The 26,926-nt window shown below is 47.3% G+C and overlaps 2 protein-coding genes across 10 annotated transcripts; one reads left to right on the top strand and one right to left on the bottom strand.

Moving 5' to 3' along the window:
* Positions 1-2,888: 2,888 nt before the first annotated feature.
* Positions 2,889-21,603, top strand: USP28 (ubiquitin specific peptidase 28). Of its 9 annotated transcripts, none has more exons than XM_015883855.2 (26): positions 2,889-3,018; positions 5,335-5,409; positions 6,056-6,188; positions 7,066-7,156; positions 7,318-7,480; positions 8,295-8,381; positions 8,872-9,009; positions 9,193-9,266; positions 10,059-10,135; positions 10,526-10,674; positions 12,284-12,411; positions 12,509-12,604; positions 12,979-13,173; positions 13,320-13,534; positions 13,844-13,914; positions 14,233-14,461; positions 15,596-15,787; positions 16,516-16,655; positions 16,839-17,024; positions 17,685-17,780; positions 18,679-18,857; positions 18,951-19,029; positions 19,276-19,355; positions 19,743-19,866; positions 20,028-20,223; positions 20,425-21,603. In XM_015883855.2, exons 1-26 carry the CDS (start codon positions 2,968-2,970, stop codon positions 20,598-20,600), a joined length of 3,420 nt encoding a protein of 1,139 aa, XP_015739341.1. In that variant the 5' UTR covers positions 2,889-2,967; the 3' UTR covers positions 20,601-21,603. The 9 variants fall into 9 exon arrangements, with proteins under 9 accessions (XP_015739341.1, XP_015739340.1, XP_015739345.1 ...); XM_015883854.1 differs by having other exon boundaries at positions 20,025-20,223; XM_015883856.2 differs by lacking the exon at positions 2,889-3,018 and adding an exon at positions 4,898-4,922 and having other exon boundaries at positions 20,025-20,223.
* A 2,800-nt stretch (positions 21,604-24,403) lies between these two features.
* On the bottom strand, positions 24,404-25,143 carry CLDN25 (claudin 25). The gene has a single exon (XM_032449097.1). The coding sequence runs from the start codon at positions 25,120-25,122 to the stop codon at positions 24,430-24,432; it is 693 nt and encodes a 230-aa protein (XP_032304988.1). The 5' UTR covers positions 25,123-25,143; the 3' UTR covers positions 24,404-24,429.
* Between the last annotated feature and the right edge of the window lie 1,783 nt (positions 25,144-26,926).

Raw genomic sequence — 26,926 nt, 5'->3', positions numbered from 1 at the left:
GTGCATCCCCAGCAGTTGATGTGCACCAGGAGCTCTGCAAATGCCAAGCATTTCAAGGCATGAGCATTCCAAAACAGAACTTCCCATCAGTGCCTGCTGCTTTTAAACATGACCCCAAAGTGTTTCTGGGAGAGCAGGTGAGGATTATTTGCTGTCTTATAAGGGCAAGTGTTTGGTGTCCATTTAAATCCCCCCACCCCCAACTTATGCTCTCTGGTAAACATTTCTGGAACACTTTTTAATTCTTTTTTCCCATTGAACAGTGCAAATTGAGTGCTTCCTTTTGATAAAATCAGGCTGTATGGAAAGATCTGAGGGTGTGGAAGGAAGAGGGATGGGAACACACCATCAGCTCCCACTTGTTCTCCATCCAAGAGCACATGCCCCTCACCACAGTAAATTATCTTTGATATAATGACACTTGTACTGTGCTTGACGCTACAAGAGAATCACCAGTATCCGTCTCGCACCCTAATTAGTTACTGTGACATTAATCAGGCTGCTCAGCATAACACATACCCTCAGCAAACCCAGAGCTAAAAATACGAGGCTGAGTTTATATAGGCAATCAGGACATTAATAATGTTTTAGAGGGAGTTGTCTCGGCTGCTTTAGGCAGGCACTTGTGTTCAATCTCCATGCCTATAGATTTTCCTGCTCATAAAACAGACAAGAGTGACCTCAAGGTAAGTGTGTTTTGTATGAAATGATGCACAGAAATCTCCTTCTCTGGCTTCTCCCAGTGGCTGCAATTGTGGCTTTGCTGTAAGGATGCACTGGGCTGGAGCTCAGCTCAGTCCCATGACATGATGGTACAGACATGTTGTGTATCTCCTAGTAAGATGGTGGTGAAAGAAAGTGGTGATGCAGCGGCACATCTGCCCAGGATGGTGTTGGATTCACCATCCCTGGAGGTGTTCAGAACTGCAGAGATGTGGGACCTGTGGGCATAGTGGGATGAGTTGGGTTGGATTTGAGAATCTAAGATATCTTATCCAACCTGAATGACCCCCTGACTTTATGATTCTATGAAGCTACAGGAAGCCGTGGAGGAGGAGCAGCTCCTTTCTGGCCTCCTCCGGGTTGGCCCAGAGCATCCTTATATGGACCACACAGTCTGGCTCCTCCTTACCAAGTTAAGCACCAAGTTTTGCAGTGCCAGCTGGCTGCTGTAATTGGCTCTCTCGTGGCGTTATTCACAGCTCTTCCCTCTTTCTTTTTCCAGCTACCTTCCATCTTGCTTGTTAAAAGCCAAGGATATTTCGTACAATTGGAATTCATTAGTCTTCCTAACAGAGGGAGCCTACTTAGACCTAAATTGGTGGTTAGCAAACGCGGAGATAATTCCCATGCGTTCTTATTTATCTTCCCAGTTCGGCAGCGTGTCGAGACAGCTGCCTCGGCGTCTGTCGGGGAGGCTCCAGCCAGCGGAGGGGAATACAAAGGTATCTGCCTTCTGCAGTTGGCGAAACTCAATATAAGCAAATTGGAACTCCGACTCGATTATCTCCCCGATCAGATTTCCCCAAGGCCCAAGCAATAACTTGATATTCTCAGGCAAGACTAGTCTTTTATGTGAGGGAAACAGGAGGCAAAAAGGATCACAACAGAAGTCGGAGATGGGCCGGGAGCTGAACGGCTCATTGCTCAGTGTGGGCACCAACCGGAGCCACAGTAACAGCCCCCTGCCTTTGGGATGGGGTTGGTTCAGGTGCCAAATCTCAGCATCTTGGCTCATCTCCTTCTGCAACTCTCCTTTGGGTGCAAGAAAAGGGCATCTCGTATTGTTTGGGTTGGAAGGGATGCTCAGAGGTCACCTCGTCCAGCTCCTAGAGCTGCTCTCTGCTCCCCTGGTAAGGATGGGTGGGGGTGTGCTGAGCAGGTACCCATAGGATGCACTTTTTCTACCCTAAACTTTGCATTTCCAGCTGCTCTGAATTGCAGCTTCAGCTTGGTGGGGAGAAGGAACTCAATATCAGCGCTATGAGAGCTAATTACAGTGCTTGCAGTTATTCATTAAATTCATGTAGCATATTTCCTGTAATTAATACCATGCCCACGCAGCCCAATGTTATCACACTTGCCAGCACCTGGGCTGTATTTTAGCAGCTTTTGGGATATCAGAGTAGGTTGGAACAGCACAGATCTGCTGCCGGGCTGAAGGGGATGCTGCAAAGCATAAACCCAATAATATCAGCTCTGTTGCTATGAATAACCCTGCAGATATATGAAATCGAGTTTTTTAACTCTCCTTTTGAAAACATCCCTACAGATACAGCTCAAATGCTTTTTTCTCTCGTGCTTGGAGCCAAGATTGACCCTTAAGAGGCTGCGCTGATGCTCCCACACCTGCAACGATGTTCCAAGCAGCCGGAGAAACGAGGAGCTGCAATTGCATGTGACACGTTCCTGAGTGCTCCTCCATAGATGCAAAGAAGGAATTTGGCTTCAGCCCCCATGGGAGCTGAGCCCCGCCAGGTCATTGGGCCGAAGCAAATTGCCAATGTGCAATGCTGAAATCTCATCTGCCTTGTCCTGTGTGTATGTGTGTGTGCAGCCGGGGCTGGGTGAGCTGCTGACAGCCCTTGTGATGAGATGCTTTGCATCCCAGATCCAGCAGGAAACTAAATGAGATCTCATCTCAGCCTCGTCCTAAGCAAAAGTCACACAAATGAGGGTTTATCAGAGCACCCCTGCCCTGATGTGCAACAGAGGTCCTATATGCCGTGCATTGCATGCACCTGACTTCAAGGCTCATTATTATTATTAATATTATTATTATTAAGGCTCGTTCTATGCATTGCACGCACCTTAAAGCTGCAACGGAGCATCCCCGCCCCCCGCCCCTCCCCGTTGCTGGGCGGCGCATGCGCAGCAGGGAGGCGGTGAGGCGGGCGGGCGGTGCGACCCCTCGGTGCTGGGGGGTGGAGGGGGGGGGTTCGGTTCGGTTCGGTTCGGTCCGGAGGGATGACGGCCGAACTGCAGGCCCAGAACGGCGGTACCGGCGGCCTCGAGGCGGTGAGAGGGCGTTGGGGGGGGGGGGGGGGGATGGGGGGGGGGGGGGGGGGGGGGGGGGGGGGGGTGGGTGGGTGCGGGGTGGGCTCATATATAGGATGTATGGGGATATAGCACACACAGAGTGCAAAGGGATACAGCACGTGGAGTGGGGATATGGCATGCACAGGGACACAGCGCTTGCATCACGTGCATAGAGATATAGCATGCATAGGGACGCTGCTTGCATTGGGATGCTGCATGCATGCATGGGGTGGAATACACAGAGGGTTTATAGGGATGCAGTGTGCACAGCACACACACAGCATGCACAGGGACACAGTGTATGCACTGTGCAGAGGGATGCCGCGCACACAGACACTGCATGCACAGGGATGTGGGCTCATCATAGGGGAAATGGTTTTAAGTTAAAAGAGGGAAGATTTAGGTTGGATGTCAGGGGGAAGTTCTTCACTAGGAGAGTGGTTAGGGCCTGGAACAGGCTGCACAGGGAGGTTGTGGATGCCCCGAACTTGGAGGTGTTCAAGGCCAGGTTGGACGGGGCCATGGGCAACCTGATCTATGGGGTCTCTATGGGGACTATGGGGTCTCTGTGGGGATCTATGGGGACTATGGGATCTCACATCCATTTTCCCACTGGGATACAAAGCACGGCTGAGTTGCTGTGGCTGAAGGTTGTGGGCTCCCATCCACGCTGCTCACTGATGCTCCACGTTTGCATCTGTCCCTGCTCTCAGTTTCTCCCCCAGTCCAACCATTGCTGCATGCTGAGATTCATAGGGTGCAAAGGAAAGCAGCAGAGCTGCTGCTGTTATCGCTCGTTAGCTGGCCATGTCATTATTATCTCCATTCCCTCCCTCTCTCCCAGCCCCTTTTCAGCCTTGTCTGTTGTTTCCAGACTCTTAACACCAATATCACTGCTGGTGTGACTCCTATTTTTCCAACGTGTTGCATTTATTCTTTGCTTTTGCTCTTTTTGCAGCCAGCCTTCAGCTCCTGCTGTCATTCTGAGCCCTAAAGGCTGGTTTGCTTTAAAGGACCACGGAGCGTAACCCAAAAAGCAATGAGACAAACCAAAACCAATAGTGCTCCCCTCCATACTTCACACATCAGAGGTGCAGAGCGTGATTCCCAGCCACAGCATGTGTTTCTTATGAATGAAACAGCCCATGCAAACCATTTATTAAGTGGTGATGTGAAGCTGTGGGCTGGTAATTAGTTTGACTGTGTTTACTCTGTGAGTTCTTCTCTTGGTGAAGAAGGAAAGGTCCTGAATAACCACTCCCTGTCCTCCCTTGGATTGCACTGTTGTGATGTGGTTTTGCAATGTGGCTTCCTCTCCAATGGAAAGACATGCCCTGCAGCATCAGGTGGGGTTATGCAACCAGAATACAGCGTGGAGGTGGGAAATTAGCAGCGTGGTATAATTAATGTGCTGGGAGTTTTCCTGTCCTGAGGCTTCTGGGTGTGCAGTTCTCATCATGCTGAGCTGGAGCACCCCAGGTGTGTGTGTGTGTGTTGCACAAGGAGCTCCTGCTGTTGGTGCAAACCTCTATCCAGCAATGCATGCAGACACATAGGGCTCTTATCAAGTGCAGGCCCTTTGGGATATTGACTTCTGTAGCACACGTGCTGATCTTGTTCTATTGACCTTGAGTGCATTCCTCAGCTTTGTTACCTTCTGGGCAATGAATGCCTGGAGCAAAATATCTTTCACTGCTCTGTAATTGTGGCTTCTTTGTGTCCCTCCTTGGACATTTTGTGTGGCCAAACCAAGGCTGCTTTTTACTCAACATCCCCCTAAATCCTTCCAGAAGTCAAGAAAATAATTAGAGAGGTTTTCTTAAGGAAGAACACGTTGCTGGCTGTGCAATGACCTGCCCAAGCCTGGAGCTCCCTTGATGTGGGTAAGAAAAGCGATGGAAGCCTCTTGGGCCCTTCTTCTGTCACCTCATTGTGAGTGAGAGGTGACGTGCACAAGTGGCATGTGCAGCCAGGCTTAAAATAGCCCCCAGCAGCCCACGGGGAGCCTTATATGTCCTGTTGCACATGCTGGGCTTGGGGAGAGGGCTGCCAGGGCCTGCCAGCATGCTCCTGAACATACAACAGGTTGTAAGTTAGGCTGGAAATAGCAGAAACTAAGAGTGGTGTTCAGACTGATGTTAGTGGTGCTGTCTGTGTGAGTGAGTTTCCATGTCCACCCGTCAATGGGAAAGAAAGAACAAATGCTTCATTGTGAGGATGGCAGATGTTTTAGGGATGGGTTGATGTGGTCCTGGTCACCTTTTAACAGGAGGTTTCTTTGTTTCTTGACTGCAGGATTACCAGGTTTTAAACAAGATGAAAGAGATAACAGGAATTCAGGATGCTGATTTCCTTCACGCTGCTCTCAAGGTTTGTATGTGCTGTCAGTGTCCTTTTGAAAGGAGGCTGATGGTGTTGTATCAGGCAAGTCCAGGTTCTCTTATAGCATAACTCAGGGCTGGTGTGTGCAGGCCTTTCTGTGGGCTGGTAAGAAGGTAGGGAAGCCATTGTGTGGCCTGTGATGGTGATGCAGAGTGTTTTGATCATTGCCCTGAGATGTATGGGCAAGAGATGAGTTGCATTGTTTGTATACATAGAGAGTTGTTGATGATAACAGGGAAGTAATGCCCACAAAGTGTTAACAAACATGGACTGAAAGGAGTTTAACACTTAACTTTGTGGTATAAAATGAGATAGAGAATGAACATGGCCCTGTGGCCACGTGCTTTGGTGCACTGCAGACCAACAGCTACTTGAATCTCTAGCGAGGGAAATGAAATTAGATAATGGAGTCTATATTGTCCTAGTAATAAAGGCAAAGTGCTTTCCATCAGATAAGTTTTAGCCCTTATTGTTTTTGTTTTTACTGCTACTTGTCACCAATAGATAGATGGCTTTCTCTGATGGCCAGAGGAAGCCAAGCTGGAGCCAGCGCGCCTGTCTTTGCCACGGATGCATTGAATTTCATACAAATGCAGGTGAATAACTATGGATTTTTTCCTTGTCTTTCTCCTAGGCTGCTAAGGGGAACCTGATGGAAGCACTTATCGTCCTCACAGAGGAGCGTGATCAGGAGCCTGTTCAGAACACAACTGCTGCAGAGCCGTCCTCTTGGGAAGGCAGCGCAGTGGGCAAAGAGCCCCCACAAGGTAAGAGCCCATCTCTGCTCATGCTGGGTCTCCTGAAGGCTCATTGTGTCACCTGAGCTGAAAGGGGACGTGTTGGTGCTCCTGCTGGAATCCCTCCTGTTCTGATTTTCCTTGTGTGGGGAACTAAACTGGCAGGAAGCACTTTGGTGTTGGGAAGGCTTTCCTAGAACCTGCTCACCTTTGGGTCAGCAAAGTGCCAGTTTAAGGAAGGGGAGCAAGAATGCACATCAGCAGCCTCTATCAAATACATGGATTGGGTGGAACCCTTTTTCAAGCAGGTTTCATGCTTCTGGAGGGTTTATTCTGACTGTGTTTAGTATTTCTTGATGAAGGAGGAGCTGAATCAGAAAGGAAGCACTTTGTTCTGCTGTCTGAGGCTTCAGCCTGTTCCAGAGCTGCTTATTTTCCTTTCCCATCTCTTCTGTAGCTCAGTTAGCTGAGCATCCTGAAACAACCAAAGGAAGCTGATTGTATATAAACATGCAGATTGTATTCAATGAAAACCCTTTATTTCTTAACACAGTGTCAGTTGTCAGCACTGGTGTCAAGGCGTAGCAAATACAAGCAGCAGCTGGGGGTCCTGATTCATTATCTCAACAGGTTTGGAGCATTCCCACTAGCTCTGAATTGGGATGTAAGGAAATCATGGCTGCGTAATCCTAATCAAGTGCACTTAATGGGAGCTTTGATTTTATAGTGTGAGCCAAGCTAACAGAATTTGTATTGAAATTTCTGGGGTTCTTTTTTTTGCTAGGAAAATCTTTATGAGGTTAAAAATCATGTTGGTGGAGTGTAATGTTTTCTAGAAGTCTCTTTTTAGAGGAAACATTTACCCACTGGTGATGGAAGATTGATCTGAATGCTGTCCTACCTCCAGGTGGTGCTGCATTCGACCCTGAAAAGAAAGGAGACCACTCAGCTGTTGCCTACAGACAGCTGGAATCACCAAAAGCTCGCGCTGCTGAGAGGTTGGTGATGCTGTAGGTTCAGAGCTGAGATGTTTTAGGATGAGATGCGTGTTGTCTGTAGTGCCAGGTGCTGCCTGATAGCTGAATGCATCCTGTCCATGGCTGGGGTGCAAGGCCCAGAGGAGGTGGTATTTCTCATTGACCTTCCTGTGTTGTGACAGACCGCAGGAGGTTCATTCTCCTGAAAGCAAAAATCGCTCCAAAAGGAAACGCTGTGAAGTCTGGGGAGAGAATTCCAAACAGAGCGACTGGAAAAGAGTGGGTGATTGGCCCGTTGGGATGAAGAACATCGGCAACACGTGTTGGTTTAGTGCTGTCATACAGGTAATGTGGTGGTGGGGTTCTTCTATCACCGCTGTAGTCTTGGAGACAATATGTCTATATCACTTAGAATTTAACATTAAACATGATGTGCTGACGTGTGTCCTCAGGGAGAGATAAAGAATATCTTTATTTTACATAATTAAGATTTCCTCTGCCAGAAGAGCACTTAAATGGAGACTTTGCATTAAAAGATATGGATGCATATAGTCCGTGTGCATGTGTGCAATCGGTCTTTCTTGGTGCATTGATGTACAAGTGCTTATTGAATGACAGAAACTTGATTGGAACTGATGATGTAATTATAGTGATGTTATTGTTAGCTCCGTAATACGTGGGGTATCAGGTTCTGCTTAATGGGATACAGTGGCACAGACATTGGGACTAATAAGCAGCTCAGCGGTGTATATTATCAGTGATAGCCTAAACAAGAAGAGACAACAGTAAGTGGAACTGGGCACGTTTGTCTCTTGTAACCATTTCACATCAGCAGATAAATGCTGATCCATTGGCTCCCCATCCTTGAGAGGAGGTAAAGTAGCTGCACTTGGGCTCCTTTCTCTGTGTCACTTGCTCCTGTGTGCTTTTCCTTATACTTCTTCCTAAGCCAGTTTTATAGCCTAAGGATGGGAGGAGCACAAGGAATCCATGAGGTAGGGCTGTGCTGCTCTGCCACTCCGGCTGCTCACTTAAGTGCTTTCTTAGTGTCCTGAGGCCAAGGGAGAATGAGAACAGGGAAGGCTGTGGGGTGCATCAAACTGCAGTGAGTCAGCAATGTGGAGATGCTGATGGCTGTTTCTCTCTCCATTCCTTTCAGTCTCTTTTCCAGTTGCCGCAGTTCCGGAGGTTGGTGCTCAGCTATTCCTTCCCACCCAGTGCACTTGAGAGCTGTCGGACGCGCACTGTGAGTTTTCTTCATGTAAAGTTCTGATGTTTCCCTCTTGTGCTACCCTGCTTTATTTCTTCCAGCAGATTACATTGGGAACAGGCTATCTTAGACCTCCCTGTATTAATGACTTCTTAACCATCGAGCTGCTTTTTTAAAGACAGAATCACTAGAAAGAAAAAACAGACGAACTGAATGATTCCCATCAAGCTTTCCTCTAAGTGAGGGGCAGGAGAAACCTGCTGCCTAAAGCTTATTTGGCAGCTCCAGGTTGTTATTTTTGTTCATGTTCATCATAGAAGAACTGGTGTTTGAGTGTAGTGTTTTCACATAGAGGGTGGTGACACACTGCAACAGGTTGCCCAATGAGGCTGTGGATGCCCCATCCCTGCAGGCATTCAAGGCTGGGTTGGATGTGGCTCTGGGCAGCTGGTTGTTCTGTGTATGTGGTATTCTGCAGCACCTGGTTTACAGTGCAGGAAGGGTTTGTCTTCTTTTTGTGTTGCAGGGTAAAAGAAATATTGCATTCATGCAAGAACTTCAATGTCTATTTGCTTTAATGCTGGGAACACGTCGGAAGTTTGTGGACCCTTCTGCAGCACTGGAACTCTTAAGGGATGCATTTAAATCAACAGAGGAGCAGCAGGTAAAACCATGTTACAGAACCAGCACTTGATAAAAGAGGAACCCTGTGTGGTTGCATCCTTTCCTTTCCAGAGGTCTCTTGGTGTGTTTGGCAGCAGGCAGACAACTGTCTTTGGGTTGTGTGGGTACAGCAGCATGAAACCACTTTCTGCTCTGTGTGTTTGACTCTCTGTCTCTCTTGCAGCAAGATGTGAGCGAGTTTACACACAAACTGCTGGACTGGCTGGAAGATGCATTCCAACTCGCTGTGAATGTCAAGTGAGTTTTTGAAGATACCAGGAATTTGACCTGTCGCTGAGGAGAAACAGATTTTAGATGTGACTGCTTAGTGCATGAGATGGGAACTAAGGAAAACTTGCTTGCTGGCTGGTGGTGATCCCCCTTCAGCCTGAAATATGCTTATAGAGCGTTAGATCTATATCTTGCCTGAGTCTAAGACTGCATTCAAGGCCACATCAGCTCTAAGGGAACTCTGCAGGCTGGTATACAAATAGATGTGGCTTTTAGGAGCTGTGTTTCCATAAGACAGTGTCTGCATATTTTCTTCCTTGCCAACATAAGTATTCCAGTGTGCTTTTGAGTATGAGAACATATGACGAGCTTCCTCTGTGTTCTGTGCTGAGATAAAAGCATTGCTTTTGATCATAGAAAGATTCCCAAGCTGAGGGCTGGATGATGAGTTAGGACTTTTTGTTTTGTGACTGTATGGGAGATTGGTAATCACAGCCTGAACCTCTGATTAATCAGCTGAGGCAAGTGTGGGGTCAGCTGCGGGAGCACAGGTGAGAGTAATGGAGCTGTGCTCCCGGGAGGGCTGGAGCTGGACTCTACCTCCTCTGAGACCTCATTTAAGGGCTGACCACCACTAAGGCAGCATCTCTTGGAGGTTGCTCCTTGGTGCAGATTGCCTCAGCTGTTCCCAGCAGACTGAAGGTTTCCATACGGGTGAGTTTTTCCTGTAAATAATATTTACTACTCCCATCTTTTCATTATTATCACCATACAGTGACCTGCAAATAAATTCAGTGCTTTTTTTTCTTTCTGAACCAGAAGCCCTGGAGATAAATCTGAAAACCCAATGGTCCAACTTTTCTATGGGACTTTCTTGACTGAAGGTGTCCATGAGGGTGAGTGAAGGTTCTGATAATTCCACCTTTTAAATCCTTTGGGTGCTTTGATGTACAGCAATACTGATGCGTGTTTTTATTGCACACCTTTGTTGGAATTGCCTGGATTTTCATTGTCACAGTAAACCTGCAAATAGTCTTTTTTCCTTATAGAATTGTCTTTAACATTTATATAATACATCTTCTGATAATGTTTAATACTCTTAAGTGCTCACGTATTTGAAAGCACTCGTATAGGAGGAGGCTTACCCTGAGAGATGTGCATAGAGAGCTATGAGCTCTTCATTTAATGCATCTAACCCAGTGTTTACAACAACCTCTTGTGTTAATGGGAGTTGCTTTGCTCACTGCAGTTAGTTCATGGGGTTTTGTATCGTTTTCATCATTCAGGCAATACTTTTTCCAAGATCGAAACCTTTGGTCAGTATCCCCTTCAGGTAAATGGTTATCGAAACTTGAATGAGTGCTTGGAAGGAGCCATGGTGGAGGGAGAGATGGATGAGGAGACAGCATCTCAGTCAGTGAAATATGTACAGGAGGTTAGTTGGAAGTTTTGTTGTTGAGCTTTCGGTTGCTTCCTAAAGTAAAACTCAATGTGTGTAGCACAGGTGTGTCTCAGCATAGCGTGCTAACTGTAAATGGCAATTGCAAACAGTCTATGATTGAACACAGCGATGTTTTCTGGCTGCCTGGGATCTCACGTTGCTGTACGTCAGCTGTGAGATGCTGAGTCTGCTTGTTTGTAAAGATGTGTTGTCCTGTATAACCAATTCAGGGGCTTTGTTTTAAGATAAAAAGGTAACCGTATGCTTCTGATGCAAGTGTGATAAAGTCTCTCTCTTTCTGTTGAAGCCTACCTGTACCTGAGTAGGGGGAGAACCACTGCCTCCTTATTTTCGGAGGGTAAAAGTACAGTGCTTATCTCTATGGTATGCCATTTGGAATTTGTATCTTTCTCCCTATTACAGTGTGTGTTCTTCTCATTTTCACTCTTCTGACTGTGCTGATTTATTTGATTTCCTTTTTCTTTATGTATTTTTTCCTCTCTTCTTTAAACCCACAAATCACAAACCAGTCATAAACGCAGCAAAGTAGAAAGCTGAGATGTCCCATTGCATTCAGCATCCTGTGTGTATTAAGAGCAGCTGAAGGTTGGTTTGAGACATGCACAGAGGTGTCTGGCTTAGAAGAGACAGAGAAAAGTGTTTTTGTTCTGGGAAAACAAGTGGAAAATGTGTTGTTACTTCCTAGGAGGACATGATAGGGGGCATAGAGGAGAAGGTGTGTTTTGTTGTGTGAGTGAGTGCATCAAAGCATCAGTGGGGTTAATCAGAACCTAAGTCTTTCCCTTGGTGGTAGGTGTGAAAATCTTTCCTTCTCTATTTTTATGTTGTCTTGTTCAAGGCTTTCCCTTTGCTAACTGCTTTAAAAAGCATTTAAAAAAACAACCCAATCACCTCCACTGTAAATATCTTAGATCTAAAAAGTGCTGTGGCCCTTTGGTGTGGGGCAGATTTGCTATGGGGGGGGGTGTGAGATGTGAATCGTGCAAAGGAAAATGCCCTCATTGTGTTCACAGTGAGTGCTGTGTCAGGTAGGTGGAGAGTACTTGGGGGTGCTTGTGATGCTATGAGCCCAGAAAGGCAGTGGAAAGAGAAGTTTAACTATGAGTCTTTCTTCTTCTGTGGCTCTTTGCAACAGTCTATTAAATGTATGGGTAGTGGATTTCTTGTCTGAATCTCCTGGATGGGGTAGTTTAGAAACAGAGATGATAAGGAATAAGGCGCTGCTTGAGGACTCTTGTCTTGTTACTCATCATTGCATGTGATGTATGTTGGGAAGCAGCTGTCTGTTGGAGGCTGTGACATGCAGAGCTGATGTTGTAACTTTTAGTTAGTAAGCTGTGGAGCTGGATGTGTCAGGCAATGAAAATGAACTTCCTTAAGGCAGTTTGGAGGCTGCTTGGGGGTAAAAACATAAGCTGGAAGCACAGAGTTTAATCTCATGTAGTTCAGTTTTCTGCCTAGTCACTCCATAAACACAACCTACATCCAGTATTGAGAGATGTTTAGGATGGGTTTGAGACGTGATGCTGAGCAGTCATCTTAAAACAAGTCCCCCTTGGGGGTGCTTCTGCTTCTGTTGCAGCGCTGGTTCACCAAACTCCCTCCTGTGCTGACTTTTGAACTCTCCCGATTTGAGTTCAATCAATCCCTGGGACAGCCAGAGAAGATCCACACAAAGCTGGAATTCCCTCAGACTATTTATATGGACAGGTGAGTTACTCTCTTGCACAGCGTGTTGAAAGCTGGCAAACAAGGATGGATTGTGAAGTACTTAAGCCCACGATGAGGCTCTTTGTTGCCTGTTTAGGTACCTCTACTGCAGCAAAGAGCTTATTCAGACAAAGAGAGAAGAAATGAAGAAATTGAAGGAGAAAATGCTGATTCTGCAACAGAAATTGGAAAGGTGAGCAGTCAGCTACAGCTACTTTTGCGTTGTGTTCCTTCACACAAAGTGGAGGAATTGTTTGGAGCTAAGGCTTTATCTATCAAAAAAGCAGCAGCACAGGCTTTCATTTAATGAATAGAAATGGTTGAGAAATATGTAAGTAGTGCCTGGTGGGATCCCAGAATGGCAGCTTTGGGATGTTCCATGGGCAAATGCATCCTAAGGTTATCTGATACCAAATGTATTTTCCAAACAGACCTAAAAAGAAATGTTCTATCTGTAAATAAGTGGTGTCACAGCCAGGTTTGTAGTTGCCTGTTTGTTGTTTGTCTCAAGTTTAACCAGACAGCTCTATTTCTTTGTTAAAGGAATGTTTTGCTCTGTCATTTTAGGTATATGAAGTATGGCTCTGGCCCTGCACGCTTCCCACTGCCTGACATGCTGCAATACGTTCTGGAGTTCGTCACTACGAAGCCTGCTGGAGCTGTGTCCTCTGCTTGTGTATCTTCTACTGAGGACTCTCAGATGATGGACAGGCAGTCCCAGGGCGAGTCACTCATTCTGGGGACGCCTTCACAGCCTGACAGGTTGGTAAATGGAAGTAAAAGCCATTTTTTGGACATGTTAACTTTCAGCTAAGTTCTACTGGTTTTGTCTATCATTAACTGTTATGTTACTGCAGTATAGGCTGATGATGAGGCTGCTCAGCTTACAGTTGGCTTTTGCTTTGCAGCGTGTTTGATGGAAAGGATGGTGAGCCTGAAGATGAAGCTGCCCTGCTGGCAAATTCCTCACCACAGCAGCAGCTGAACACACCTCTGCAGCCTTCTGGTCCACCAGCAGAGATATCAGACTGTCCTGCTCCTCACGTGGCTTCTGAGGAAGAGATGAACCTGGTGACAACGTGTCTGCAGCGATGGAGGAAGGAGATCGAGCAAGATGTGCGAGGTCAGCCCTAAACGTTGGTTGTGATTTTTGTGTTTTATTGCCAGCCTGAATCCCCCTCTGTTGCTTCAGCTGAATGAATCCTGAGCTGCACCTTCAGGTCTTTGTGCTCATCTAAAAACAACTCGTTTGTATGTTTTGAGGTAGATGTTATATTGGTATATCCACCAGCTTTACATCTACCATCAAATAACCATGTATGGGTTTCAGCTCTGCTGTTTGGTGCATTCTGTAGTTACTGCCTGGCTTCAAGCTTTCTGTTAATGGTGGCGTTTTCAGGTATTTCTTTGTAATTCATGGTGTCCTTGGCAGATTTGAAGGAGTCCATTGCCAGAATCAGCCTATCCATTGATGAAATGTACAGCGACCCCCACCTCCAGCAGGTAGGAGATGCCACTTCATGTAGTAAATATTAAACTGATGATGCTGATAGTGCACCATTACTTGTCAGTTCAAATTACCCACTTTCCTGTATGTTGGGAAGATCCCAGTGTTACAATAGAGGTTAAATTACATTTTCTTTTAGAACAAATCCTAACGTTTTTGCCATTAAAAACCAGCTCTTAGCAGTAAATCGCGTGTGTGAATCAATTCTTGCACAAGGCAATGGCTGTGAATGTATTTTACATCATCTTCATGAAGATCAGACAGATTCCTTTACTAAAAGTGAGTCTGAAAGCTCTGTCCATCTGATCTTGCAGGTTCCCTATCATTTACACGCTGTCTTGGTGCATGAAGGGCAAGCAAATGCTGGTCACTACTGGGCCTTCGTATATGACCAGTCTCGGAAAAGCTGGTTGAAATACAATGACATCTCAGTGACAGAATCGTCATGGGAAGAGCTGGAGAGAGATTCATTTGGTGGCCTGAGGAATGCCAGCGCTTACTGCCTGATGTACATCAGCGATAAGGTGTCCCATGTTGCTGCAGGTAGGGGAACTAAAGCTGTTTTGACTCTGATGCATTGTATTCTGTCTAACCTGCATCATTACCAGGTATCTTGGTGTCTGTGTGTTATGGCGTTACCCCCTGTCTGCAGATGCAGAAGTAGTGAGAGCAGCAGGAAAGGGGCTACAACTTGGAGAAAGGACCATCTATGGAGCACAGCCAGCTTGTCCTGCTCACATCTGGCTGCAGTGTTTTGGACAGATAGCTGAGTGTAATGACTGTATTTGTTGCCTCATATTCAGACCTCTTGTTGTAGGAGCTGGCCAGGCAGTGAGCAGATGCTTAGAAGATAATTCACCCAACATATCCATAAAGTAGTTTGTTCCATTGCTGTTCTTTTGAGTCTTTAATAGAGGAAAAAGGGGAAAACTGAAGTTAAAACTGTGCTAATACAACACTGTGTATTCAAGCTCTCTTTTTGCCTCGTATCTGACTTAATCTTTAGTGATATCATCACCCTGAACCCACATGGAGTCTTTGGTTACACAGCGTTCTCTATTACGTGAGATGAATTATTGGTGGTCGTGGCTTAGCCCTGCAAGCCTGTTTGCAATTGCCAGCATATAAATAGTTACATGGATGAATTATTGTGCACGTGGCACTATACATGGCCAGCAGCTGGAGAGGAACCTAATAATTTCATGCGTGCTTCATTTTGATGTAATCAATAGCAGCAAACAATAGAGGACTGTCGTTCTGTTCATTGCTAAACATTGCTGATGAGAATTTGGAAGCTGTTCTTTGTGACGGGTCTGTTTCTGGACCCATAAATTGTTTTCTCTTCTATTTGATACCATTTCTGCTGCTTTCTTTTACAACATGGGCACAAAGAAAGATGGCTCTGATAGAGGGAATTGTCATTCACTTTGCATAGTCTTAAGACTTGTCGAAAGCTGATGTTGGGTGGGTTTTGTGTTATTTCAGATGTTGGTATTGAAGTAGATTGAATTGAATCCAGCACAGAATTCATACTTAGGAGCCCACATTGGCTCCCTGCTTTTATATGATGCTGTAGATATGTTGTCTCAAGCCTTACTGTGCCTGCAAGCAGCTTGAGTGCTGCTCTCTGTACAGTGGTAGCCTTTGGGTACAGGCCTGTTTCTGACCTTCTTCCAGGTGAAGGTGAAGGCTCAGAGCTCATGCAGCTCCAGGAGGAGGTGGAGGCTTTGCCCCCAGAGCTGAGGCGTTACATCCAAGAGGACAACTGGCGGCTGGAGCAGGAGGCAGAGGAGTGGGAGGAGGAACAGTCTTGCAAGATACCTTCAACTTCTTCTGAATCTCAAGAGCTCTCTCCTGAGTCGGGTCTAGGTGATGCCACGTCTGATTTTGCAAGCTGTGTTGAAATGAATGGTCAGAAAGATCACTGCTGTGGAGCCTTGTTTAATATGGGGGTGTTTAAGGGGCTGTTGAAGTAGCAGAGGTGCTGGTGGGAGCTGTGTCCTGGCAATACAAAAGGCTGCTCTCCTGTTTTTGCACAGTTGTGTTTCCAGGCTTGTCAGCAGAAGCAGCCTCTGAAAAGGCTTCATGGGGTGTGTGTGCATGAGCCCACGATGGATCAGGTTCATGTGGGATGGCTGTTCAGTCATGCACAGAAGTGCTCCAAAACATTATAGAACGAGACAGGGAAAGAAGATACAATGGAGAGCAAATGCTCATTGTGATATTGTATTTTGATGGAACTGAGCAGCTCAATCCAGACTCGGACACAGTGTTAAATTAGCTTCTTGTATCACATCATCTGGTGGTGCAGCAGTTTAAGGTGTTAATGAAGCCATTACTTTATCTTGGGCTGTAATTCCTAAGGATGTGCACTTCTGGTAGATGGTTCCATCTCATTAAGGGCCACATAACAAGGTGGGTGATCATTTCTAACGTGTGTGATTGTGGGGTGCTGTGTACAGATAAAGAAGTTGGTGTGGATGCTTATGAGACATGAGAGAGCTGCTTCACCCTCGTGTACTTCTGTTCACCTTTTACTCTGTGCATTTGGACTGAGCTCTGCAGTTCTTGCTCACACCACATCTCTCCCATGACAGATCTACCTGCAGCCCACGAGCAGAGCCTGCGCTCTCTGTCCTCAGAGCACGCCATGATTGCAAAGGAGCAGACTGCCAAAGCTATTGCTAATGCAGCTGATGTCTATGAGAAGAAAGGTGTGGAGGCAGCACTCTGCGAGGTAAGGACACAGCCCAGGGAGCGACCAGCTGCTGTCTGTGTGTTATATTTCTCAATCCACACCCTGGCTTTTTCATTTCCTTGTGGTTCTGTAGCTGTGCCGCGTTTATTTCAGCCCATCTTCTGCTTTCCTCTATTTTGCTTTTGTTTTTCTTATCCTTTTTCTTTTTCTTCTCGGCCACAGCCAAAGGAGGTAGAACCAATGAAGGCCCAACCTGGTGAAACAGCCTTTACAGTTCAGGCAGAACAACCTCAGGATGTGAAAGAAACAGAGTCTGCTGCCCAAAGTAGCTCACAGATCTCAGAAGTGGAAATCCCCAGTGTGGGGAAGGTTCCTGTTAGATCTGATGCAGATGGATATAACGAGGAGGTACAGCTCCCAGTGCAGGCACTAATTGCTGTCCATCACTAACCTCTGACTCTGTAGTGATTGACTCACTTGTCTGTCATGGAAGTGGTGCTGTTTTCAAAGTGAATTCTTCCCCCTGTAGAAGTGGTCGGGCCAATTTGTTTTGCAGCTTCTTTCCTAAATGCCATCAGAGGAGCAGCTCTGTAGAAGCATTCAATCAATGTTCATGCAGGTCTTCTTTCTGTGTCTGAATTGGTCCTAGATGTATTTACAAACCTCCTTAGTGCCTACAGAGCTTTGTCCTATATGTGTCGAAGAGATGGAGCACTCGCAGTGTAACTCGGAGTATCCCAGCTCCTGGTCTGTTGAACCTGGTTAACCTCACTCACACACACAGTTGTCTTTTCACATTCTAGAAGTGGAGTTCTCTTAAAGGAATGCAGAGATTGGTACTGATGGAGTTTATTTAATGCCTGCCTGTATGAACTTAGCACAGTCCTCTGCCACATGCACTGCTCTCTTGTGTTGGTGAGGGAAACTGAATGGGATGCAGAGGGGTTATGGCTGGTGTTCTTCACATTCCAAGTTCTTTCCTTTCTTCACCATGTTTTCTCTTCTCCTCCTGTCTGTTACTGTTTTCCTCGTTCTCGTTTGTGTTTCTTTTCCTGCTTTCCATGGCAGGTGATGCTGAGTCCAGCCATGCAAGGTGTCATCCTGGCTATTGCAAAAGCCCGCCAGACCTTTGATCGCGATGGGTCTGAAGCAGGGCTCGTCAAGGTATCCTCATCTGCTTCATTTCCACAAGCATGGAGATCTGTGTTCGCAATATGAAGGCTCTGTGCTTTGTATAAAGACATACCAAGCAAGTGAAGGGAGAGGGCCAAGCAGTTGTTGTTCTAGATAATGGCTTTTCTGTCCTGCAGTTGTGCTTGTGCTTGCATAACGCCACATCCTTGCATCCCAACTTGTAAGAGCTGCCTTCTCCCAGAAGGCTCTTTGCTGTTTGTGCTGCTTATTCTTTCAGTGTTGGTAATTCGCTTGGTCTGGGTTTAAAAGTGAGGCTTTCTTTGTCTTTCAGCATCTGTTGCACGTCCTTGGTGCTGTTGTCAGGACGTGAGCACTCATGACATTAGTTGAGCTCTGGAATGTGCATGCTCATGATAACTTGCCTTGCAAAAGGTGAAAAGAGTGCATGGAATGAGGGGATCTGAAACAACACAAGCTGCCAAATGTTGGCTCTGATGGTTTTACCACCAGGTAGATTTAGTTAAAAATACAGCACGGGGCGAAATCTCCTGTGTTCTTTATCTATGGGAATATAAATGACGATAAACTCACAGATCTAAGAGCATTACAGTTGATGTTGACAACTCCTTTGCTCACATAAGAGGATTACCAAACTTGTTTTGTGTATCCCACTCTCTCAGGAAGCCGTTCAGATACCTGGATGCTTCAGAAAACCTCATGTTTGATGCATGTGCTTCTAGTTTGGAATACGTTGTTCCCAATGCTTATGAGCTTCTAGTCACCAGCAGAGCACAGCTAAGCAGCGGAGATAGTTATCCCAAATGGGCATCCCATCATTCTAGGACAGTTTTAGGCTCCACATCAGCCGCTGCAGCATTCAGACTGGTAAAAGGGTGGATGTCTCAATGTGTGTGTGCTTTCTTGCCAGGCATTCCATGAGGAGTACTCCAGGCTCTATCTCCTTTCCAAAGAGACCCCAACCCCTCAGAACGATGCCCGGTTGCAGCATGTGCTCATTTACTTCCTTCAGAACGATGCTCCCCAGCAGATTGTGGAACGGACCCTCCTTGAGCAGTTTGCAGACAAGAACCTCAGCTACGATGAAAGGTTTGTTCAGTGGGTTCCGAGATGAAGTTTCTCTCATCTGGAAGCAACTGAGGCCATCCTTCTCATTTTCTCATCTCTTCCTATGCGGGGCAGGTCAATTAGCATTATGAAGGTAGCACGAGATAAACTGAAAGAGATCGGTCCTGATGAGGTCAATATGGAGGAGTATAAGGTAAGTGCCACATTTGGCCTTCTTGCAGTCAGAGCTCGTGTCTCCCAAACTGGGAATGTGGTTCAGAGCAGTGCATGCATAGAAAGCAGGAGGGAATTAGCTGAGCTTTAAGGGATGGTTTGCAGTTGACTGAATCAATTTGTGGCTTCTGAGAGAATTTTAAACTCTTCACAATACACTTGTGAGTTGTGAAAGAGTGTGAAAACGTGTTGGAAGTGACGCTGACGTTGTTTTCTTCCTCAACAGAAATGGCACGAAGACTACAGTCTTTTTCGGAAGGTGTCTGTTTACCTGCTTACAGGGCTGGAGCTGTACCAGAATAGAAAGTAAGTTTATTTTAATGGTGACTTTAGACAAGATAGCCTCTACTTCTGGGCTGGAGCTTGTTTTGGCAGGACTACTTCTTTCAGACCTGTGATAGCCAGTCTCCATTCAGCTTTGTGATGGAGGACAGTATAGTTTATTCCTGACTCGCTGTTTGCCCTCCCTTGAATGCAGGGCCAGCCCTGGTTGTGCTGAGTACACCAGCGAGGTGTCTGTTCTTAGCATGCCCTCATCTTTATCCCGGTGAAGCTGTACAATTGCCATCACTTCTTGGCCCTTTGGACTGCTGTGCTAAAACTGAACTGTCTTGAATTAGGCACTGTAATGGGTTTAAGCACATTTTGGAGTTCCAGAGCTTGCAAGCTGGACATCTAACTCTTTTCTTGTAGGTACAAGGAGTCCCTGACCTACCTGATCTATGCCTACCAAAGCAACACCGCTCTGCTGAAGAAGGGAGCCAACAGAGGAGTGAATGAATCGCTGATCACCTTGTATAGAAGGAAGTGTCTCTTGGTGTGTAAAGGAGGAGCTCTCAAGCCATTTGGGAGGGTTGTGGAGGGGTGAGAGCAGCCCAGGAGCTGAGCTATGTGCCTATTATCACAGCGTGCTGATTATCAGGAGACCACGATGGCTTTTTAAAGAGCTTTCTCAGATTCTCTCTCCTCTCCTAGAAGCTGAATGAGGTGGCATCATCTCTGTTTGTAAGCTGCGAGGAAGCTGACGTGGCAGAGGGCATTAGCATCCTGAATGAGCTGATCATCCCCTGTGTGCACCTCATTAACAACTTTGACATCTCCAGAGAAGACATGGATGCCATTGAGGTCATGAGAAACTGCTGGTGCTCCTATCTGGGACGAGAAGACATGGACGGTAGGGAATGGTGAATGCTCACCTGCATTACCTTATTCGTGCTGTTAGTGGTTAGGGCTGTGTCTAGGCCTTAACTAGAAAAGAATGAAGGGGCTGCTTAAAGCACTTCCTTAAGGATCTTAAAATTAGTGTTGTAGCACCTCTGGCTATTTCTGTTTCAGTCCCATTGATTATGATTATATCACTCTCCTCCCTCTGCAGCAAGCCTGCAGATCAGGCTGGGTGAGCTGCTTCCCCGCCTCCTCGACGGCTCCACGGAGGTGGTGATACTAAAAGAGCCCCCAAAGATCCGTCCCAACTCCCCATACGATCTCTGCAGCCGCTTTGCAGCAGTGATGGAGTCCATCCACGACGCCTCGACCGTGACTGTGAAGTAGATGGCAGAGCTGGCACCTCGGAGTGACACACTGTGAAGCATCCGTGCACAGCATCCTCCTGCCAGGTGGTATTTACAGAAGGGAAGAGGTGATTTCGTGTTGAGACCTGTGTGCTTTGTAAATAGGAGCGATTGAAAAGCAATATTGCACTTTTGAGATAAGATGTTAAGTTGGAATGCAAAGGATGTGAACCACTGTACTAATATGGCACAGCAGGTACCTGGCAGTTCCACCTGCCTCATTTTCTTAGGACCAGACGAGGATATCTTTACTATTGTGGCAACTTTGTATGCTGTCCAGCAAGCACACATCCATGGGAATGGCATCAACAGCAGAGGAAGGGCTTGGTTTTATCTGGTGAGCTGAGCTATTGGCTGTCATTGATCCATCAGACACGTTTACATCTTCCTAAATTATTAGCTGCCTTATTTATTCAGATCTTGCCAAACTTCTGTCTGGGAGGAACAGCAGCGCTCGCTCTGTGTGTTGTGTGCAGCCACGTGTGCAACTGCATATTTCAGATGAGTTAAACAAGCATTTCCCTTTTGTGTTCTAACTGGCAAAAGAAAAGGAGCAGGATTCTTCCTCTGAGAAAAGCACAATCAAATAATGGCAGTGACAAGGGACAGGATGGAGCTGGATGCTTTATGAGTGCTGCGGTGTTAGCTGGCTGGTTCAGGGCATAACTGCCCCGGGGTGTATTACCATCTTGGGTTTGAAAGTGAGCTTGTTTCTCACCTCTGGTGGATGTTCGGTGCTGGATGAGTGATGATAACTGCAAGGCATAGAATCAGCCCCTTTTTAATTAACTTCCTGTAAGAAAAAACGTTGCCTTGTTCGGAGTTCCTTTTGCTGGCAGCCTCTGATTGTGTTTGAACTCTTGAAAGTTGTTTAAACCAAACTGGGTTCTGAGTAAGTGGAGGAGGAAGCCTGTTTGTTAGGACTATGCAGTTTCTCTAAAGGTGCAATAAAAGCATTTGTTCTATGTTAGAATGAAAAAGTTCCGTTTGTGTGTTTGTGTGTTGTTCTTTTGGTTTTTATTTCCCCTCTGTTTGTTATGCCTTAAGGGGGGGTTCCTCTTGGCTACAGCAGGAAGAAAGGGAAGCAGAGGAAAAGCAATCAATTGGCAAAGCAATGCAGGAGTGTCTGGCTCCAGGTGTGAGCACTTGATAGCTCTGCAGTGCTGTGGTTGATGGCTCCTCTTTGGGTCTGTAACGGCAATGAAGTGCTTGGGAGCTCAGAGTTCTCTCCTGCTGCTGTTGGGACAGTGTGGGGGGCGTCTGTGTGTTTTGATGGAGGAAGAGTTGAGTTCACTGACTGTGAGCACAGAGTTTCGTTTGCTCTTCAGACCTGGCAGCTTCGGCTCATCCCTGAGAAGGCAGGAATTCCAACGAAATCTACAGCAGCACCTTGATGTTGTGACACACAGAGCAGCCAGGTCGTGCTATGCCTATGGGTTAAATACAGCTCACAGCATACACTGCAGCTCATCTAGTTTGTGGCTGATGCTTCCATTAGCCAAAGCATGCCACAATGGGAGCACTGGCTGTGATGCATCTGACCGAACCTTTAGTTAACTACAGGTGGGACACACTGTGCCGGGTTACGGTGCTGTCTGGTTTTCTATCTCACTGTTCTCTGTTATTCAGATTGAGCAGTGTGACCAAGGGTTCAGCTCGGTGCTGCTGTAACTGAAGGCCATGCACCCTGCCCTGCTGTGTCTGCAGATATCGATGTGCTGGGAAGGGCTGTGCTTCCCCTGGAGCTGCAGGGAGCTCTGTGTTAGCTGGTTTTGTTTTAGAGGTTGGGGATCTGCTGTTCCAAAGCAAGCAACAGGAAATAATGCATTCACATCGAGTTAGTAAAGAGGAGGAAAAATCCATGTTTTCTAGCAGCCAAAAATCTCTATTTTCTCCATTAATTGGGGAAATGAAACATTTAATTGCATATTGAGCTGCTAACGTGATCCTACGTTATAATGGAGCCTTTACCTTCTGTCATCACGCTGAGAAAACACAGATTCTTTTCAGCAGCTGAGGAGGAAAGGAGAGAAATAAGGGTGTTTTTGGCCAAATGGAAGACAGATGTTTGTGGGGCTTCTTCCTGGTGCAGCATTGGTTGTAATTAGCAAAGCTGTGTTTGAGTGAAATTGTCAGCCAGGTCCCATTGCTCCATCAGTTCCTATAGAGGAATAACTAACCCCTGTGGGAGTTGGTTTATCTTGAGTTCTCTTGAAGGCTGGAACAATGATCTGTAGAAACTCAAACTCAAGTGAGCCAAGCCTGTTGCAACTGATGGCTCATTGCAACTGATGGCTGTCACAGAGCAAGAGCTGCTGCTTTTCCAGCCTTGCTACCTTGCTCCATTCTGTTGTGATGGAGAAGACCCTGGAATGATGCTACTCTGCTTTATATCTTAGGGTTCTAGGGTTTATAACAGAGCTCTTGGTGCCACACTCTCCGTCACTGCTCACCCTGCACAGCAAGGAAACGGCCACAATTTCAAGGTAAGTTTTGCAATATTGTGTCATCCTAAAGCATTCTGACTTCCAGGTGACCAGGTTATTTGCTGTTGTTCTCCCTCCCCCTGCTGTGTCTTCATTTCCCAAGGGTGTGGGTGATGAGTTCAAGTCAAAATAGAGTCTCTGCTTCATGGGTTTGTGTAACTCTGAAGAAAAATCACCTACGTTTGTGTCTGAAAAGTGCATTCATCAGGCAAGAATGCTGCCCTTCTGGCCCCTCCATAGTGCACACTCCGTTGCTGTGGCTCTTTGGGTCCCTCTGAGCTGAGCTGTGCCCCCAGCAATCCCTCCACCAGGTGAAAAGTGTTTGGGAATAGTCTCTTTTCTTCCCCCACGTGTTTCCATTTTTGACTCTTCGCCGGACCAAAGTGCGGATTTCAAAATGGGGCTTTTGAAGAACGGTGAACTTTGGTTCCTGAAGGAGCGCTGCTGTTGGGCGGAGGCTTCCTTTATTTCAGCTGCAAATAGCTCTGTGACAGTGGGCTTCCTGCAGCGGGGGTTCTTGGTGTTAGCCCAACCTGGTGTTCTGTTGCGTTAGGAGCAGCTGTAGAAGCAGGTTTAGTTTCTTTTTTGAGCTGAATCAAGAAATTGGGGGTGAGATCCTCACAGAACCCACAAAATAGCACCTTTCTATGGTCTTTGCCTCTGATGCCCAGGTAAACAGTTCTGCTGTAGAACCTTCTAAATGAAGGTTTCTGCTATGTTTGCAACTTGGTCAACTTTGCAGTTGACCATCAGCTCGTGTTTCTGTCTCCCCTCTCTCCCCTCCATCCTTATGTTTCCCCTTGAGCTTTGCTCAATGAACCACTCAAGCAGTGGCCTCGTTCCCTACAACCCACACCCTTCACCCCCGCTCTTCCCGTGCTCTCATCATCACACGCTCACCCCATGTGGGATGTTCTGCTCTCGGAGCACAGAAACACACTGCTGATGGCTGAAATAATTTATTTAGAGTACATCAAAATGAAATGGACATTCAAGGAACGAGCTTTTCAGCGCGGATAGAGGTCTTACAGCAAATACATTCCCAGCCATTGGGGATTCCCAACACAGTGTAATCAGTGAGTATATTGCAAATGTAGCCAGAAATACAAAGTGCTCTTTACTGCTCTGTTTGCCTTTGTGGCTTACAACACTGGGCTCAGTTTGCAAGCATTGCTTGGAAAAGGGGGGGGGAACCCAAAAAGTGAAGCAGACAGACACAGATGGAAGAAAACCAAGCTGCAATGTACAGTCTTAGGAATCAGTAAATCATCCCTTAACATGTGAGAGCCGTCTCTGAAATCCAAACAGCCCAAATCCGCAGTCTCAGATTACCAGGTCGGTGTTTTTGGGGTGTGAGGGGTGGCTGCACGGTGACATCGTGGCTGGGCTGTGTGTCTCTGGATGCAGCGGGCGGGTGGCTGGAGGTACAGCGGGCGTCCCAGTCCGGTTCAGGCAGGTGCTGTAGATAAGAAGCAACCCACCTGCCATGAGGAAGGACCCAGCGAACCACCCCAGGAACATCGCCTCGCCAAACTCCCACCGCGGGACGATGTCGGGAATGGCTTCATCCCAGAACTCAAGGACTGTGGTGTAGGCGACCCAGGAGACTGGCACGAGAGTGGTGACCCCTGCCATGCTGAACGCTGCTCCTCCAGCGAGCAGAAACTGTTTCTTGGCATTGGGTTTTCCTTCGCATGTCTTCCAGCAGTCCAAACCCACGCTGGCAAATACAAGCGCCAGGAGCCCCAGCCCATTGGAGAGGCACATCAGGACGCGGGACACGCGCAGCTCCAGCGGCAGGGCGAGAAAGGAGTCGTGGGTTTTACACTCCGTGGCCCCCTCCTCCTGCATGATGCACACCTGCCACAGCCCCATGGTCCAGATCTCCAATTCATTCAAGTCCAGGTTGAAGTTCTTCCAGAGAGGCACAAAGGTGGTGACGCAGGATGAGACCCAGCCGAAGAGTGCCAGCAGCATCGCTCCCACCTGGACCCTTGCATTGCAGCTCCACGCCATGCTCACACCACTCCTGCAAGCTGTGTGCTGGCTCCGCTGCTGGGGCTGAGATAAGCTGAGGTGAGCAGAAGGCTTTTGGCATTAACGCTTTTGGAGCTGTATATTTGTGGTGAGGATTTCCATGAACACACTGTTTCAGTTGGCGGTCACGGTCAGAGCGCTGCTGTTTGTTCCTGCCTTTCAGAGGAGTTGTGTGGGGGGAAATTCAGGCTTATACCTCTAATTCCTGGGTGTGGCCTCGATCATTTTCGTGTCTTGTTGGTTTTGCTGCGATAGAAGAAGGCACCGCTGGCTAGGCAGGAAAAACTGGGTGCAACAGAGAGCAGAGCTGCTCTGAAAGCCATCGTCAGCCCCACGCTCTGCTCCTTCTCCCCTACAGACAGTGTTTTAGCATGGCCCTGCTTTGTGTGCATCACCAATCACCCCATTCCTGCAAATGGGGGGATGCTCTGGGCTGGCTTCTGGGAGAGGACGCCTCCAAGAAACAAAGGGTTTTGTCCCCTTGCATGGCCAGCATTGCTTCAAGGGAAACCCATCTTACTGGCTGCCTCTCCCTGTACGCAGGAGGGTTAAACAAGAAGCATGCAAATCCCCTGAGCCTCAGGAACCCCGAGGAGAGAGTTGGCAAGAACAGCTGCAGGTCTGGCAGGGGAGAGGGGCTGTGGGCAGAGAATGCGGTGCCTGGGTTCTTCCCAGGAGGATTAAAGGCCCCAACCCTCCTCCAGCCCTTTAATAAACACCATGAGAGGTGCTGCCAGTTGTCCCTGGGGCTCCCATAGAGGAGCAGTGGCCCAGAGGCTGCTCTGTGTGCTGAGTCCCTGCTCCAGGAGACAGAGATCCTGGAAAGTTTCCGTGTTGCAACGGGGCTGGACTTTATACCGACCTCCTCATCCTCAAAAGCACTTTGCAAACATTTGTACTCTGAGCAGCTGCTCCCAGGGGTTACCTGGGGGAGATGGGATGGAGGCAGAGCTGGGATGTCACTTGGGGTACAGCGTCGCTGCAAGAAAATATCCTGCTGTAAAAAATAGATAGGAAAAAAGGAGAGGAGGAAAGCAGTAACTTTCTGATGACACTCATTTCCCATCTGTTCCAGCCCAGCCACACACATGGACCCAAGGTCCAGCTTTTTAGATTCATCTTCATGGGGGGATTAGTGACTAATCTCTCGCTCATCTGCTTGCTTTGTTACCAAGAAGGATATGAGGGGGCAAGGCTGGGAAATTACTGCTGCTTCCTTAGCACTGTGGGGGCTGTGCCCAGCACCACAAGCCATGGTCATGTCACGGGCTCACAAGGAGGGGGCTCAGTATTGAATGGGACCTCCATGTCCCCCAGCACCACTTTATTGCCACTTTCCTGGCACGCAACGATCAGAGGCCTTTAGAAAAGGCATGAAGACACTAGAATCTATTTGCTCTAAGGATGGGGAGCTTGATCCCTTGGGTACACATCCTGCTCCCATCGCTCAGTGCCAGCTGAGGGCTGCTCTGCTGCATCCTCTCATTAGAACCCTACAGCTGGGCACGATCGCTGCTTTCTGCCCTTTGTATGAAACTCAGATGTCTGGAAGCTGCCTGCCCTGAGCATGTCCCTGTGGTCCCACCGGTTCCAAGCTGCCCCCAGGCGATGTCTGCGGCCGCTGCTTGCACTGCTGCAGTCCTGCTGGGGACAGCTGTGTCAGCTGCAGGAGGAGCGGGTTGAGCTTGAGCCGAGTGCTGCAGTCACGAGTGTGGTTGGTGGAGTTGCGTCGTGCTGTGTTGGTGACCCCAAGTCAGGCTGGACCTGAGCACTATTTATAATC

The sequence above is a fragment of the Coturnix japonica genome, chromosome 24 (genome assembly GCF_001577835.2).
Source record: "Coturnix japonica isolate 7356 chromosome 24, Coturnix japonica 2.1, whole genome shotgun sequence".
Lineage (NCBI taxonomy): Eukaryota > Metazoa > Chordata > Aves > Galliformes > Phasianidae > Coturnix > Coturnix japonica.
Note: the sequence above shows the minus strand (reverse complement) of the source record. Positions and strands in the feature narration are given on the sequence as shown.